The 18,018-nt window shown below is 32.8% G+C and overlaps 1 protein-coding gene and 1 long non-coding RNA gene across 3 annotated transcripts; one reads left to right on the top strand and one right to left on the bottom strand.

Moving 5' to 3' along the window:
• Window positions 1-6,828: 6,828 nt before the first annotated feature.
• Window positions 6,829-7,508, bottom strand: LOC109165267. Its single transcript, XR_002051518.1, has 2 exons — window positions 7,466-7,508; window positions 6,829-7,222 (listed from the first exon to the last, which is right to left on the bottom strand). It is a non-coding gene; the product is annotated as an uncharacterized LOC109165267 (long non-coding RNA).
• Window positions 7,509-14,026: 6,518 nt separating this feature from the next.
• LOC109165262 (ABC transporter I family member 17-like) lies at window positions 14,027-17,974 on the top strand. 2 transcript variants are annotated; one of them, XM_019313950.1, is made up of 5 exons: window positions 14,027-14,153; window positions 14,250-14,567; window positions 14,957-15,144; window positions 15,233-15,519; window positions 17,963-17,974. In XM_019313950.1, the coding sequence occupies exons 1-4, from the start codon at window positions 14,138-14,140 to the stop codon at window positions 15,485-15,487; spliced, it is 777 nt and encodes a 258-aa protein (XP_019169495.1). In that variant the 5' UTR covers window positions 14,027-14,137; the 3' UTR covers window positions 15,488-15,519; window positions 17,963-17,974. The 2 variants fall into 2 exon arrangements, with proteins under 2 accessions (XP_019169495.1, XP_019169494.1); XM_019313949.1 differs by lacking the exon at window positions 17,963-17,974 and having other exon boundaries at window positions 14,028-14,153; window positions 15,233-15,613.
• The last annotated feature ends 44 nt before the right edge of the window (window positions 17,975-18,018 follow it).

The raw sequence follows: 18,018 nt of genomic DNA on the forward strand, positions 1-18,018 counted from the left end.
TTGTCCTTGCCCATAGAAAACAACGCAGCGCGGACCTCCTCCGGCTCAAAAGGGCGCAGTAGATGAGCATTCTGAACTTCAGTCACACGAGACCGCATAGTATCCACACTGAAAGACCCCGGGGATCCACCAGAAGTGAAGATTTGTTTATAATAGGAAGCCACCAGCGAATCCAATGCCGGCCCCTCCTTCCAAGCCCCATCATCACCCTTCAACTTTTCTACAACATTCTTCTTTTTCCGGCGGGAAGCATACTTATGAAAGAACTTGGTATTTCGATCAGCACCTTGCAGCCAGTGCTGCTTAGCACGCTGTCTCCAAAAAGCCTCTTCCTGAGACAGAACCATATTCAAACAATTATCCAGATGTGCAAACCGGGCGGTGGCATGGTAATTTTAGTTACTTCTTTGAATTAGAATATAATTGAAATACAATATTATCTTTATTTAGAGGGATCCTATCAATGGTATGGTAGGGAATCAAACTAAAAAAAATAATAATTTAAAAATTAAACGCAAGAATCATATTAAACCCAACAGGGTAGCTCAAGTGGCAAATGAGCTCTCTTTATAGGGCTACCAAGGTAACAGGTCAAACCCTGATAGTACTAATTCCCCCATATAGGGTGTATGTACTAGATGTATATATATATGTGTATAAGAATGTATGAACAAGAAGGGAAAAGACAATGAATAGCTCAAATGTACTTCTTTTATTCAAAATGTTCTTGTATGTTTATCTATATTGTAGAGAGAAGGGAGAGGGAGTGTTGTCTATGATAGTTTAGTGAGAGAGGGCCGAGAGATAGCCCAAAATGACCTCCTCAAACTCAAAGGCCTAAAGGCCCTTTTATAGGGCTACCGAGGTGGCGGGTTTGACCCGTCACCTTAATTTGACCTCGACCCGTAGGTCAAGACCCTGACCCGACTGTAAGCGATGGCACGGATCCGGGGTATATAACTTATTAGACTTCAATGGCTAGAAAACGAAAAAAAAAATATTTTCTTCAGTCATTGGAGTCACCGTCGGGTTCTACTCAATATGATTCATTCCTTCAATATTTTAATTTTAGTTTTTATTGATACCATTGATAGAATCTCTCTAAATAAAGATAATATTGTATTTCAATTATATTCCAATTCAAAGGAAGTAACTAAAATTACTATGCCTCCCCTATGTATTAATAATATCATAATATAAATGGATCTTTAAATTCAATCTTTACCATTAATTAAAATTAATTGAATGATTGAAATGGATCTCACGATCTCATATGAGCAAAGTGATCTCACCTGATCCTAACTCCCTATCCATTAATTAAAATTAATTGAATGATTGAAATGAATCTCACGATCTCATATGAGCAAAGTGATCTCACCTGATCCTAACTCCCTATATATATCACTTAGCTCGCCACTATTATAATTTGAAAATTTAAACTTCACGTACACTTAAACTCTTCACCACGTACTCCTGTCATGTAAACATACATGTGGAAGCTCGCTCACCATTATTCCATCTCACTATATATCCAGTTGGTTTTCATCTATCTTATCCCCATTCAATTCCCCGGTCAGTAATATAACGGCGGTTGCCGACATAGGCCGCTGCGGCGCCGCCATCCTTAGTTGCGGCGTTGAAAGCATGCACAACAATTACAATCATCAAATATCTCCGGCACCCGCACAAAACGTGTAATAATATAATGATGAATCATCATCACAACAAATTACATGCTATATATATATATATATATATATATATATATATATATATATATATATATATATATATATATATATATATGCTGTACGTTTATATCATAATAATTTCACTTTGTATGCATATGTCATGTCATATATAGCTCTGTGAAGACGAACCAATATAATGAAGTGTGAGTGGAATTGTTTGACTTTAAGAATTCTTTTTTTAACCAACTCAGGATTTCTTGTTGAGACAAATTGTTTTGAGAGAATTGCTGTCAATAGTGGATGGGGATAAATAATTCGAAATATATGGTTGAATAGATATTGTTATAATGAAATAGTAAAAATTAACTTACAAATTTCTTTAGAAGTTTACAATCTTTGATAAAATTCTGAGAATGATGTGTAAACTTATTCAATTGGCATGGAGCTAGTGGGATGTCAATATTGTCAATTTTTTGGACAATGATTCTACTGTTTAGAGTCTAGGTGTAGTTGTATTTCTGATCAACAACTTTGTAGATAGGTCGTGCAAGTTTGACAATGATGTAAGAACAATTTTGTTCGATAAAAAAAATAATATATAGTACAATATTTGTAAAGTAATGTGCAATTATTGTACCATTATAGAAATACATAAAAAGAATATTAATACCATAATGACCTAAATCATTCCAATAATGCAAAAGCATAACTGAAATATTGAGTCTTGTTTTAAATAATCAAAAGAAGATTAATTAAACGAAAAAAGGAAAAAAAAAAAAAAACTTAACCTAAATTTATTTATTTATTTAATAAAAAAAAGAGCAAGAAAATGAATTTCAAAATTCCTTAATTATTTGCAATCTTTGATGCTCAACTTTGAATGATATGTATTTAGTCGAACTAATTATTTGACCAAAGTTAATGTTAACTTTTATATTATATTTTTTAATACACTATACTTTAACACACACACACACACACAAATATATATAGGAATAAGGTTCAAATTGGCCACTGAACGTAACCTGAAAATGCAATTAGGCCACTGAACGAAAAAAAATTGCAATTAGGCCACTGAACACTCCAAAAATGTGCAATTTCACCTGATAGCAGGTTACCCTCAATTTTAGCAGGTTATCTGCTTACGTGGCAACTGAGTTGGCATTTTTAATAAATTTTAATTAATTTTTAATAAATTTTAATAATAACTTTTTATTAAAAAAATTTTTAAAAAATAAAAACGACTTTATTTTACTTTTTATTTAATTTTTTCCAATTTTTTTATAAAATTTATTATTAAAATTAATTATTAAAAATTATTTAAAAATTATTAAAAATGCCAACTAAGCTGCCACGTAAGCAGGTAACCAGCTAAAATTAATGGTAACCTGCTATCCGGTAAAATTGCATACGTTTGGAGAGTTCAGTGGCCTAATTGCACATTTTTTGAGTGTTCAATGGTCTAATTGCACTTTTTTTTTTTCGTTCAGTGGCCAATTTGAACCTTATTCCATATATATATATATATATATATATATATATATATATATATATATATATATATATATATATATATATATATATATATATATATATATATATATATATATATATATATATATATATATATATATATATATATATATATATATATATAGGGATGAGTTCTAAGGCTTTTTTTTTTTTTTTTTTTTTTTTTTTTTTTTTTTTTATAAATATATAAATCAATGAGTAAGTTAAGAATAATAAATAGTTACCGAAATATTCCGTTACTAAAGTTTATACTAACAGAATGCGGTGGTATTTAAGAGAAAAAAAATATAACAGATAGTAAAGTAATAATAAAATAATAATAAAAAAATACTAAGATCAAAATAATCTGGACTATTCATTTAATCAAATAATTGGACTTATTTACCAGGACTATGTGGTCTAATGGTACCCGGGTTGGATTTCCATTTGGAAGATTGTGAGTTCAAGCCTCAGTGGAGGCGTTATTAGCTCTAGAAAGTATATGAACAGATACTACAATGTAATAGAGCTAGAATAATTGGACTTATTTTGTGTTGAACTTTGTTTTTTGTTCTGCACAAAATGTCGGGGCATTTAATGAAAAAATCAATTTTTTAAAGGTTTCGGACTGTACAACTCAGAGAATGTCTCGAGCAGTCCTATCAAGTGGTTAACTAGGTTAACGCCTCGAGCCTTAGGTCCTCTCGGATAAGAATGGTTGACCTTACCACTTGCCCCTTAACTCCTCGAAAGGTAGGTCCTTCCTATCTTTGACCTTTGCGACATTTCAAAAGGTAAACCTTCTACTTCTCGGTCTTTGCAATCTTTCGGTCTTAATATCTTCCGTGCTCTTCGAATCTTCAGTCTTTTAGTTTTCAGCTCGAACCACTCGTCAGTTAACCACTCGGGTTACTCTTCGAGTTTGATGTTGAGACAGTCCTCTCGAGTTAACTTTCAGATAGAAAGAATTGTTACTACTCGATGTACTATTCGGTTGGTTTAGAATGTTGAGCAGAAATATCCTCAGTCTAAAAAATAAAATAATTGGGGTCTAAAGTTCCTCTCATTTGGTATCATCAAAATTTAAAACAAATATTCCTAACAACATGGAATATTTTAGATGTGTAACATCCATATAAACAAAAAACAAACTTCAAAATGCTTTCAAACTTAATCAAACTCATAATGCGTTTTTTTTTTTTTACTCAAGCAGGGCAAAATAATTTGTACTAATTTGTTTTAAAATATAAAAATCTATTCACTCCCTCTAAATTTTTAATTTGTCCAAAAAAATTAAAAAATAAATAAGAGATCGAGACTAAATCTACACCACAATTCAATTAAAAGATTAAAAGTACGTCTTTTTCCTATTTAGTAATAAATTATATCGTAATCAACATTTCAAAAAAAAAAAAAAAAAAAATCTCTACATGCAAAATAGTAAGATGTGTAAACATATATCCAAGAACATATATACTCTAGATTCTAGAAGGTACATATACAGCAGACACAAAAGAAACGACAACAATGGCCACACAAATACTGAAACAAAGTACTCAAAAGATGGATGAGTATTCTATCCATCCGTCTTTGAATTTGCTTCAACATGGCAATACTACAATCATTGTAGGTTGCGAATGTCAAAAAATGGGGCTAAGAATGAATACAGTATGAACATAAAAGGAAACTAATTGACTTCTTGTTGTATCCTAAAGTAGTAGCCACTTATGGCAAAAAATTATATATTATTGGAATAAGGGTCAAATAGGCCATCGAACTGCACACGATAATGTAATTAGGGCACTTAATCCAAAAAATCAAACAATTGGATCCCTAAACTAATCAATTTCAAACAAATTCTTCCAATTTGAAGATTTCCAACAGGTCAACAGGTAATCCTCCCAAATTAATTAGTTTTTAAAAAATAAAGTTTAAAAATTAATTATTAAAAAAAAAAAAACAGAATCCGGCCGGAGACGAAGAAACCTTCTTCGTCTCCATGGCTGGAGATGAAGAATCCATAACCGGAGACGAAAAAATCGACTTATTTAACCCTTATTTCTATATTATTTTAATTAAAGATTGATTATAAAATTCTTAAGTTAGGTTTAATGTCAGATCAAAATTTTTATTCATCTTAAAAAATTGCCGAGACAAAAGTGAAGATATATAGAGTGTGTTTGGTTAACAGGTTTAACACTCATAAATGGGTATGAAAGTGATTGTTATTATTTGGTTGACTGGTTTTTAAAACAGTACGTACTACTATGGGTTTAGAAACCCCATTAATTGAAAAACACATTCCCTTATTTTATAAGGGTTCCATTCCAGGTTTTTTTTTTTTTTCATATAATCATATTGATGTTTTGGATGTCTTTATATTAGAATTAATTGTCTTGATTTTGTATTCTTGTATTTTAAAAATTTTTATTCCCATTATAGGATCATACATAACCAAATAGCATTATTGATAATCATTCTCATTCCACCCTACTACTAAACATGCAAAATATTTTTATCAAAATCCATTACTATTACCAAGTATTTGATACACATTCCGATTGCGATTCCCATATGCGAACTAAACACACCCAGTGATAATGACACCCCTCAAACCCAGTGATAATGACACCCCTCAAATGATTGGATCAAATAATAACCAGTACTCACATTAGGTTTTAATAAAATACGAATTTTACAACTAACTCTATTTGAAATCTTCATTCTCCATCTTTTGACACCTAGAACACCAGGCCAACCTCTTCACTATTATATATTTCCAGCAATATTCTTATAAAAGTATTACATTTTCCCTTATAAATAACAAACATTTTATTCATGATTAGTATTATATTTTTTAGTATAAGTATTATATTTTTTTATATTGTCCCGACTCATTTCACGGATAAAGATATATCCGTGAGACAGTCTCACAAATTTTTTTCATTTTTCAATTATATGAGTTATCACAGTTATAATATGGCGCAGAGGTCTTTTAATTTGCTGACATAGCGCGCTGCAATACTGCCACAATCTAAAAACAAAATAAGTTTCAATGATAGTTATATCCCTGGTTTTTGTCCATTTTTGAACTGCTTACTTTCATGTACATTGTGTTATTAATGTTGTACATTATATTTTTATTGTCAAAAATGCCCAAACATATTATGTTAGCGTTAAGTAGGGTTAACTGCCGTTAAATATTATACAGTAGGGAATTATCTTTATTCCTCCATTAATTTTAATCGACTCCCCCTTTCGTAGGTTTTCGTCCGCTTATTCCTCCAATCTCCATTTTATTCCTCCAATCATTCTTCTTCTCATCTTTCATATTACGGATCTGCAATCAACTATTGCAACCAAAAGACCTTAGGCACTTTCATTTGAAACAAAATTGCCCGGGCTACTTCTAACAAATGACGGTTTTTTCTTTCTGCCACTCCATTTTGTTGAGGGGTATATGCACACGAGGATTGATGAACTATCCCATTTTGGCTCATATAAGTGGAAAAATGTTTAGAGAAATATTCTTGTGCATTGTCACTCCGCACACACTTAATAGTTTTATTAAACTGGGTTTTAATCTCAGCACAAAAATTGCAAAAAATAGTGAACAATTCATCCCTAGACTTCATAAGATATAACCATGTACATCTAGAGAAATCGTCCACAAATGTTACGAAATATCTAAACCCATTCTTCCCTGTGACATGACAAGGACCCCAGACATCAGAATGAACAAGTTCAAATATAGATTGTACTCTTTTATTGACACGAGGAGGGTAGGAAACTCGACAATGCTTAGCAAACTCACATGACTCACACTGCAAAGTGGACAATGATTCTAAACCAGGAAAGAGCTTATTTAGGATTGACAGTGATGGGTGACCATACCGACAGTGTAACTGGAAAGGAGAGGTATCACTCAACATAGCCTTGGACGGAGATACAGGCTGTTCCAATACATACAGCCCTCCGACTTCCTTCCCCTTACCAATAATCTTCTTCGTCAAAAGATCCTGAAATAAACAATATCCCGGGAAAAAAGAGACCGAACAATTCAAAGTCCATGTAATTTGGCTAATAGAAAGCAAATTAAAGGGAAACTTTGGAAGATATAATATAGATGACAGGGGTAATGAATAATGATGAAGTTGCAACAGCACTACCTCTACCCAAAACTGGAACAGATGACCCATCTGCTAGAGTAACCATAGCCCCAGGGTTAGACGGGAAATATGTGGAGAAAATATTAGGATTACCTGTCATATGGTCACTAGCTCCGGAGTCAATGACCCACTGTGTAAACGTAGAAGACACACATGCAACAGGATTACCTGTTTGGACAAATGTTGCAGAAGATGGTTGATTGGATGGAGACTCCTTTCTACCGGCATCCATCACTTTGATAGCACCTTCACTGTAACCAGTCCCCACGTTTCTCAATCTTGTCAAATAATCACAAGCAGGCAAGTGCTCACTCTCCCTGTGAATCATCAAAACCAAACACTCTTCACTATGTACAAGCAGACAAGTCAAACTCTCCCACAGATTGTTCTTATGAATCCATTTATCCTCAAACTCATCCTCCAAGAACTCATTCCCCACGCCGTCACCTTCATCGCAGAATATGCTACCGCTGTCCTCTGTACACAGACAGCTCGAAACAGCGCTGTGGGACTTGGTTATTGAGGCTAGAGTATTCTTCGCTTGGTCGTCTGACTACACCACCATACCAGATCAACTGGATTCCCAGAGACGATCCTGACGGTACCAATCGCGACCGGAAAAGTCGCCGGACTAGGGCACACGCGCCGGCGCGTGGGTCGGCGAGCAGGTTGCTCCGGTGGCGCGTGGCGGCTCCGGTGACATCGCGACTCGAGCTCCGGCGTCGTCCTCCTACTCCGAGCCAGGCCCACTACCTCACTCTCACCACCCGCTCTGATACCATGTAGAAAACTAGAAAAGTAGAAGCTGTTCTCTTATTCTCTCTATATATTTCTCTGCTACAAGACTGATATATATATATACACACACACACAACAAGGGAAGCTCTACAGCCTATCCACAACCTTAACTCCCATGTCTATTCACATCCTAAGCCTGTTTAACTTCCATGTCTATTCATTTCTAACAAATATTATACAGTAGGGAATTATCTTTATTCCTCCATTAATTTTAATCGACTCCCCCTTTCGTAGGTTTTCGTCCGCTTATTCCTCCAATCTCCATTTTATTCCTCCAATCATTCTTCTTCTCATCTTTCATATTACGGATCTGCAATCAACTATTACAATCTTCTTCCCTACCTTCTCAACAGCTGGAATCGCGGACCTTCCTTCCATGAGAGCTGATACGATAAAAACAAGATCGAGAAAAGAATAAGAATTGAAGCAATCAACGGGATTGGATAGGTATGAACATGGATTACGCATCAATGTTTAAATGTAATCATTGCTGCCTTCTTTCTTTCAAGTTTAATCCGAGGTAAATTTATTAATATTCCAAAAATATAATGTATTTCTTTGAATTCTTCATTATATAATTGATTGAATTCAAAGAAATACATTATAATGGAATCTCAATATTAATTTATTTTTTAATAATCATTGCTTCCTTCTTCCTTAAATTATTTTTTTCCTTAAGTTCAACGCAGGATCGAGAGACAGAGAGATAATATTTAATTTAATTTTTTAATTGATTGAAAGCAATTCCTACAATTAAGCATTTCTTTTTCAATCCATTTACCTTATTTTGTTCTGAAATATTGTTGGGCGTTGGGCGTTAGGGACTCTGTAGCTATTTAAACACTCAAATGCACAGTGAAATCACTACAAATTCTATTTTATTTTATTATCTAATTACAAAAGTTTTTTGAATTGTTTTTCTCCCACCTGTTTCTACTGGATGCACTGGTATGAGATAGCAATTGTTGGGTGTATACATAATGAATTTGTATACCATGTTAATAGGAGGTTCACAGGCGGTGTGAGTATTTATTGTTGCCTTTCATCGATGTTATTATCAATTATTGACAATAGGTGATCTGTGGAAAATTATGGTTGTATGTGATGTACCATGAGAAAACAACTTTCTTATTGCTTATAAGCTCCCAAATCCATTCTCTAAATACTGTAATTGACTTGAAAAAAATTATAAATTATAATTTTTAGTTTTGACTGTTGAGTTTATATACGGAGTAACATCATTCATATATTACTCAATTACTCAACTATTGATTGCAGTTAACACCATGATAGGCGTTGTTATTGTATATATATGTCTGTGTGTATATTTTTCTTTCTGGGTGCATCAATTTATTGTCATAGTTGATGAATTCTTCATTTCTTCAAGTTGCATCTTGTTCTATACTTCGGCACATTTAGAATTTTGATTTAAATGAGTAAATAGAACTGATAAAATCTATAATTTTGTATAGCAAGTTAGTAAAATGGAACATAAATTTTCTTAGTTAACTCTATGCAGTATAGTTTGAACTTATCCCATTGTTTTCTTTGTAGTTTTAACTTTTAAACCCAAGCCGAAATACTTGTCACTGGAAATGGCTTGACTACTAGATGAGGTTTGCCATTTTCAGTTTGTGGCTATCTTATGTCAATTTTTTACTGAATTGTGAATGTAATTGAATAAACCCAATTGTGGAACCAAAACTAAAGTGTTAGTCTATATGTCCTCCCGGGATGCAGAAAATGAATGTGCTAGAATAGATCATTAGGTAGTATTTTTCCATTTAGTCAAATGATTATATTTAGAATGATAGTGATACATGCCGAACCCATGATTATTTAGGAAGCCTTATTTTATTATAATTACATTACATAGTTTATGTATTCATAATGATAGTATATATATGTTATCATAACATTTTAGGCGATTTCAGTCACCATGTGTGATATTGCTCTACTTATAGCTTCCATAGTTCCATGATGTTATGTTTTCAGGTTCAAGTATTTGGGTATATAGATTGATCATATGTATTGAAGCATGATGTTTCACCTGAACCTTGGATTCATTTGCTTATTGTTACTGGCTTATTTAGTTTGTTGATTCCTAAAAAGATAGTGTGGTAGATATCAGGTTTTAGGTTTTTTTTTTTTTTTTTTTTTTTTTTTTTTTTTTTTTTTTTTTTAATTCTCCTTTGTGTATTCAATTTCAAATATGGAGTAATAAATTTATGAGGTCTGGACATTTTATCCAAAAGGACATAAATGGGGAGAGGCTGTTGTAGAGCATGTCTAAATGTTAACAAGTTGGCTGGAATTAAAATCAATATCAATTTGTGAGAGGGCTGCATTTGAACTCTTACATACTTATTAGTCTTAAAAAAAAAAAAAAAGTGAGAGAATCATAAAGGATTAATGCTACAGTGCTGCTATAAAATGGAAATCCATTGAATGACATTTGAAGTATATGATTATCATATCGTGATGAGCATGTAGTGTCTAGTCTTAAATGTTAATATTATTTATATTTTGTATTGCGAATGTAATTGAATGAACCCAATTGTGGAACCAAAGTTGCGCTGAAGTGCCAGTTTGCCTTCCCTTGATGCTGAATTGCTGATAATGAATGTGCTAGAATAGATTTCCCCATTTCATTTCATTGACAAATATAAATGCATGTGTTCTTCATTTAGTAGCAGTAAAGAGAGCTTCATTTCCTTCTGTGAAAGTGGTACCTGAAAGGACACCACTGAACTGCACTTGAGGAATACAAGATTCCAAATCCAAGCCATTTTTGTTTGATTCTTTGCTTTGCATTCAAACACACCAACAACTCTTTGGTAGTTGGCGGGATATATTTGAATTTGGGTGGCGGGATATATTCAAATTTCCCAAGTACAATGAAATACTCAATATCTTGTATTACAAGTTTCTTTAATATCTTATAAATTTTAATTGAATTTATTTTCAATCTTTTAAATTTTGCAAAAGTATATAGAAATTTTGTACAAATATTTACTACTGTAATTTTTATTACAAAATTATTTTTAAAAATAAATTATTATGAAATTAAAAATCTAAATTAATTACATCTTTACAAACTTTAATTAACTTGTATTAGGCTGATCGTTCAATTTTTTCTAATTGATAGTGTTAATTCTTCTATTAGGTTTCAATGAAAAACCTACACAAAATGACAAATTCTACTTATTTGTCATATTTTTGAGAGACTAGCTTTTACTCAATTCAATAGGTTCATATCCATGAATAATTATAATAGTACTACAAAACTTCTTAAATGTAATTTTTATAGTGCATATGTTCTTAAATTAAATGTGTGCTAATGGTAAGTTAACACATGACTATATTCAGGTTTGGATACAAGATATGATCCGCTCACATAATATTGGATTTTACTACGACAATATGAATTCAGAAAGGATATATCTCTAACTGGAAGAAAAATACATTTAAACAAATTTTATTCATTTGCAATTGCCTTAATTACATCAATATGCTTTCTTCGTAAAAAATGTCATTTTACATGTAACAAAAATGGTACTCTCAATCAAAACAACTACTATTACAACATTTGTCACTTTCATTTTGAAATCTTATAGGACCAATAAGCAACATACTTAAAATAACATGTTAACAATGGAAGATACATGTTAACTAAATAACATAAAGAGAAAATAGATGTAATATAACATTGAGTACCTTTACTTAAAATTACAGTTGTATATATTCATCACAATAAATTTGTATTTCTTGTGTAAATTTCAAATACATCATCAACAAAATAAACTATACGTGAATATTTATGAAACTTCGTCAACTCAAAAAAAAAAAAAAAAAAAAAAAAAAAAAAAAACTTTACAAATGCATTTTATCTATTTCAAAATGATTTACTAATTGAGTTTAAATATTTGACACAAGTTTTCGCGTAAAGCGCGTCGAAAAAACTAGTCATTATAATATAAGCCATGGTCTATTTAAAAAAATAGGCTACTTACATAAAGTTCATTTTAATACATTGAATATTTATTTATTTTTATATATTGAAAGTTTATTTTTAAATCTAGTATGTAAAAAATAAAATTTTTAAATTTAAAAATAAATTTTTAGTACATTAAAAATAAATATTTATCTGTAATTTACACTATATAACTTACTAGGCAATGCCATCATTAGTTGCGGCGCTAAAAACATAACAAAATCATCGAACATCTCCAATAAAGATAATTTCACCAGAAGTCTTTTGTCTAGTGACAATTTCAGATTTAGTCCCCGACTATCGTTTTTGCCATTTAACATCCTAGACTATTGTTTTTTTGGACACTTTTAGTCATTTTCATGACCTTTTTCCTATTTTTAGTAAGTACATTTTTATCTTTTTATATATTTTTTTTGTTATTTTTTTGATTTCAACCGGTTTAATTGGTTAGAACTTTAGATAACCTTTGATTTTTAGTAACCATATTTTTCAACTGATTTTTAGTAAAATCCTAAACCAATTAAATCGATTGAAATCAGAAATATAACAAAACACATAAGTGCTCATGAAAAACTAGTATAACACATAAGTGCAGATCAGATTGCAAAGTTGAACACTCACATTTTAGATATCAAAAGGGAGTTCACAAACCGCATTTCAAATTTAGAAGTTATATTTAACATTCAGTTAAAAGGAAGTACAACAACAGGAGACAAGAGGAAGACAAAACCATCTATATCAAGTATTCAATTTAATTTTTTATGGAATAATCTAGATGGACCATATTTTAATCTATGGTACTGCATTAACAATCGTAGTTAATACATGGACTTATTTGATCCTTTTGCCTTCTTAATTCATTAAACTATATGACATGACAGTATAAAGTCAAGGTTAGATAACACCACATGCATATATAATGGTGTTACGTTAATGGGGAAGAACTCTATAAACATCCCATTATCATTAATTAAAACTTGTGTTCGGATGGGTTTGAATATACAAAAAGTTGATAACACATTATCATACAATATCAGCTTTCACTTAACATAATACTACATGAATAGGCCGGATATAGCATCACATTGATCAAATTTTATTTTTTTTCATCCTACAATTTGATTCTTTGATATCACAGTGAACTTCTATGTAATATCTGATCTTACCCGGCAAAAGATTATAAAGAAGTAAACTTGTTTAGGTTGCCCATAACTGATCAACTCAAACTAAAAGGGTTGAGATTCGAATTCATAAACTTGTGATTACAAGTTTATATCCTTAGCCATCTTGACTAGGGTACAGTTAAGACTTTTTTTTTTTTACTAGAGGATGAGGACAAAATAAAAAGTCAAACTCAAGAAAATCTTATATAACGTTAAAAAAAATAAAAAAAAAATCAAGGAATCACATTTTCCCGAAACAAAAATCTAAAATAACTTGAATCAAAGAGTTGTTATGTCACATTTCAATCTTGAGTCACTTGTCTAGCATTGGTCTGCATATGATCTTGCCAGAAGATTCATGGTGTTGAAGAAAAGCCTATAAATTTCTAGTTGAACTCTGGTGGCCGGCGAGAAATGAAGAATTATTGCAGAGAATTGAAGGAGAGACTTTTTTGGCAATATATATAAAAATTCTGATGAGATTCAACTCTAAAAGAGTTTGAGATTCTTTCAGCATATATTATATATATATATATATCCTAAACTATTGAATATATTAAAATGCAATAAAGATGGCATGATGATGTTACTTGGATGGCTATTATTAACAGTTGCAAAGAATATATACCAACTGGGGAAGGCTGGATCTTGAGTGTACGCTCACTTCCCTCATTTAAGTCAATTCTTCATTCAATTCAGATTTCCCAAGGTTGGGGTGAAGCCCACTGCCCATATATTATATTACCAATTCATTTTTTTGGGGAAAAGCTCAATCTTCAATTCCACCATCTGATCTGAGACAGTTGTTTAATGGAGGTTCCTGAAGGTTAGAGCAAACCCATCTTTTAAATTATTACCAATTCTTTTATCTTGAATTTCAAGACTGATTTTTTAGTGTTCTGTTTGTGGTATTGTAATCCAGAAAGAGAGCTTCTGCTTATGGTGGATGGGGATGATGAGGCAGCTGGAACCAAGATTCAGGTGAAGGGGCTTACAAGGGTTTCAGACAAGGGTCTTACTCTTCTCAACCAGATCACCTTAGATATACCCAGAGGTCTGATCATGGGGATCATTGGCCCTAGTGGCAGTGGAAAGTCAACGTTCCTCAGAGCACTCAACCGCCTATGGGAGCCTGCAAATGCCACAGTCTTCTTGGATGGCAAAGACATATGTGATCTTGATGTCCTCAGCCTTCGCTGCAAAGTCGGCATGCTCTTTCAGCTCCCTGCTCTCTTTGAAGGTATATATCACAAGCTTTACCAATCAATATCATTGTTTTTTGGGGCCCGAGGGTCTGCACTGGGTAAATCCCGACTTTAGCCAACAAAGGAGGTAAACCAGCCTCAGTTGCTCATAGCTGACTGGTTCATACTAAGAAGGCTGAGATTCGAACTGTGATTACAGGTTTATATCCTTAACCAACTTGGCAGGGGTTACTCCCATCAATATGATTGTTGATTGAACTGAAGCAGGTGCTCCATCTTAGCTAAAACGCTAAGCTGAAAGTTGGATTGCACATTTTTGTTTATATATTATATGCTCTGATCTGCAGATTGATCTGGGGCACTAGATTTGGTTAGCTTAGGCCTAAGATTGCACCAAAAATGATGTGTGTGTGGGGGTATGCAGGCACAGTTGCAGACAATATCAGATATGGGCCACTTTTAAGGGGGAAGAAGCTAAGTGATGATCAAGTCCTGAGATTGCTTAGTCTTGCAGACCTTGACTCCTCTTTCTGCAACAAGCCTGGTGGTGAACTGTCTGTTGGCCAAGCTCAGAGGGTTGCACTTGCTAGGACCTTAGCTAATGAGCCAGAGGTGAAGCTAGATTATGATGATGCAATTTTGCGGTTTAATGTATTTTGGCCTAACCCGAATGAAATCTTGTTCCATTTTTGAATTGAAGGTTCTCCTGTTAGATGAGCCAACCAGTGCACTCGATCCAATATCGACACAGAATATTGAGGATGTTCTCGTCCGGTTGAAGAAGGAGAAGAGAATGACCATTGCAATGGTGTCTCACAGCATCAAGCAAATACAGAGAATAGCTGATGTGGTCTGCCTTCTTGTTGAGGGTGAGATTGTGGAGGTTCTGAAGCCTGATCAGCTCTCTCAAGCTAAGCATCCCATGGCACAAAGGTTTCTTCAACTAAGCTCATAGTTTTCTTTTGGTATGTATTGTGTGTTTATTATGTACGAAGGAAACAAAAACACTTGTTAGAACTGTATCCTCTCCTGTAATATCTGGTGTATCAAATATAAATCTCAAGCAAATTAGAGTGGCGCAGCGGAAGCGTGGTGGGCCCATAACCCACAGGTCTTAGGATCGAAACCTGGCTTTGATAGAGTGGCTATTTTAATTTGCACATAATATAATTTGAGAAATTAGAAAAAGAAAACTTGAAAGAGTTGAGAATTCAAGATCATATTTAATGTATCAAAAAAGAAAAAGAAAAAGAAAAATTGAAAGAGTTCATCTTGGAAGATTGGGTTGATGGTTTTCTATTATTGAAAGGTCATTCTTCAAACCATACCAATACCTTAATCCTAAGGAAAAATTCTACAATACCACTTATAACAATGCCTTAATCCTAAGAGAAAATTTTACAATACCACTTATAGGAGTTATAACAATGTTGTATTCCCAAAATAGAAAGAGGTGTGGTATATATTTGTAAATTATTTTAAAAATTGTGTGAGTTAAATATATACCACTTTATATTTTTGAAATAAAATAGTTTTACTCATAAAATGATGCATTTCTCTTAAAATATAGAAACAATAAATGTGCACGCTAGTTCCCCACTAGACTTGACAATTCTCGTAAATGGGTTAATTGGTTGACAAGATAACAACATGAATACAATAAGGTTAAACATGACACGGCCCATTAAGGTTAACAGTTTAGACTTCTAAACACGAATACAATTTTTTTAACAAGTTGACACAAATGGCACATGTAGTTAGCATGTTTCGGGTGTACATGACACATTTAATAAAGGAAATTTAAAACTTTTAGGATAGTGTGTTTCACAAGCTTGAAAAATGGTGATCAATTGTGTACTAAGTCTCATGTTACTTATAAGAGACCTAAGTTCCTAACAAGTTATACAAGAGTTATTGAAATGCTTTTAGAGTTGAAGAACCTTGAAATAGGAGGCTGGGAAGTGAAAAATAATACTGCGAGAGTGGTTTCAATATAAGAAAGAGAATAATAATGTGAATTTTCTATTTTACCTCTCCAATAATAGATGGTTTTTGGGTTTTCCGTCAAGTTGAGCTGTTGAGATGAAAACCTAACTTTGGGAACCAAACACACCAATTCGCTCATAACTGTGGATAAAAAATGAATACGCTCATAATTGAGGGACTAAGTCATTAATATGGGTAAGAATCAAATTTGTCATTTCTCCTTTCTAAAATAATTTGGCTTTTTGAATGTACAATGCAAAATCAAGTCACAAGCAAACAAAAGAGCATGAGATGATGATTCCTCATCCAATATGCAGCTATTTGAGTAGACAACAAAAACAATTGTTTTAACAAGTAAAACACAATATAATTGAGAGAGCACCACTGGAATTATTTTTTTTTTTAAATCATTCAATATAAATTTAACTCTTTAATCTTTGTAATATTTAAACCATTAACACTGATACAAATTTTCCCTCAAAATTTTTTTAAAAATATATCTTACATTTAAAGAAATTTTGATAGTGAAATTTATAATGTCAGCCTTCCAGAAAGAAGAAATCCATAGCCCTTGAAACTCCTAAATAAAGCTAAGGACTTAAAAGGAGAAACCTTACTTGAAACTCCTAAATAAAGCTAAGGAGAAACCTTACTTAAAAAAAAAAAAAAAAAAAAAAAAAAAAAAGGGTATGAATGTGATGTCTTTTGTTTTGTAAGACAAAAGAAAAGATGGAGAATAGAATGCTGCATGATCTCTGATCTGAATCCCCGCGTTGGCATTCATGAACTATGCCTCTTTCCATTGTGTACTGCCCAAGAGACACAATTTAGACCAGACAATAGATGAAGAAATAGAGGAATGAAACTCAAGCAATAGAAAATTGAAGCATGTATGTGTTATATCTTCAATTAATTAAAAGTCTAAGCTAATAGTTGAGCTTCACATTAGGTGTGCGGGCCGAGAGTGTGCTCTGTCTTAACTAAAAGTCTAAACCAATAGTTGGACTGCACATTACGTGTGCGGACCAATTCCCAGCATGTGCTCCGTCTAAACTAAAAATTTAAGCTGATAGTTGGGCTGCACATTACGTGTGCGGGCCAATTTCTAGCATGTACTACATCTCAACTAAAAGTCTAAGCTGATAATTGGACTGCATATTACGTGTGAGGCCAATTCCTAGCACATGCTCTGTCTCAACTAATAGTCTAAGATGATAGTTACTGCACATTACGTGTGTGGGCCGATTCCCAGGCTCCTAGCATGTGTTTCGTCTCAACTAAAAGTCATTACATGTGCGAGCTGATTCTTTTTTTTATGGGCTCCAAGCAACACGTGGACCGTAGTTGCATGGGGTTGGCTTTGATATCAAATTGAAGCATGCGTCGTTCCATCTCAACTAAAAAGCTAGGGTGATTGATGGAATCCACATTTATGTTTATATAGACTATGTTTGGCAAACCTAGCTGAAAAGTAGTTGAAAACTGAAAAGCTATAAGCTA

Source organism: Ipomoea nil, unplaced genomic scaffold (genome assembly GCF_001879475.1).
Source record: "Ipomoea nil cultivar Tokyo-kokei standard unplaced genomic scaffold, Asagao_1.1 scaffold3069, whole genome shotgun sequence".
NCBI lineage: Eukaryota > Viridiplantae > Streptophyta > Magnoliopsida > Solanales > Convolvulaceae > Ipomoea > Ipomoea nil.

Excerpts from the sequence above, each read along its gene's own strand:
- LOC109165262 (XM_019313950.1), top strand. Across the intron at positions 14,568-14,956 it reads GCTCCCTGCTCTCTTTGAAG|GCACAGTTGCAGACAATATC; the intron begins GTATATATCACA and ends GGGGGTATGCAG. Across the intron at positions 15,145-15,232 it reads CCTTAGCTAATGAGCCAGAG|GTTCTCCTGTTAGATGAGCC; the intron begins GTGAAGCTAGAT and ends TTTGAATTGAAG.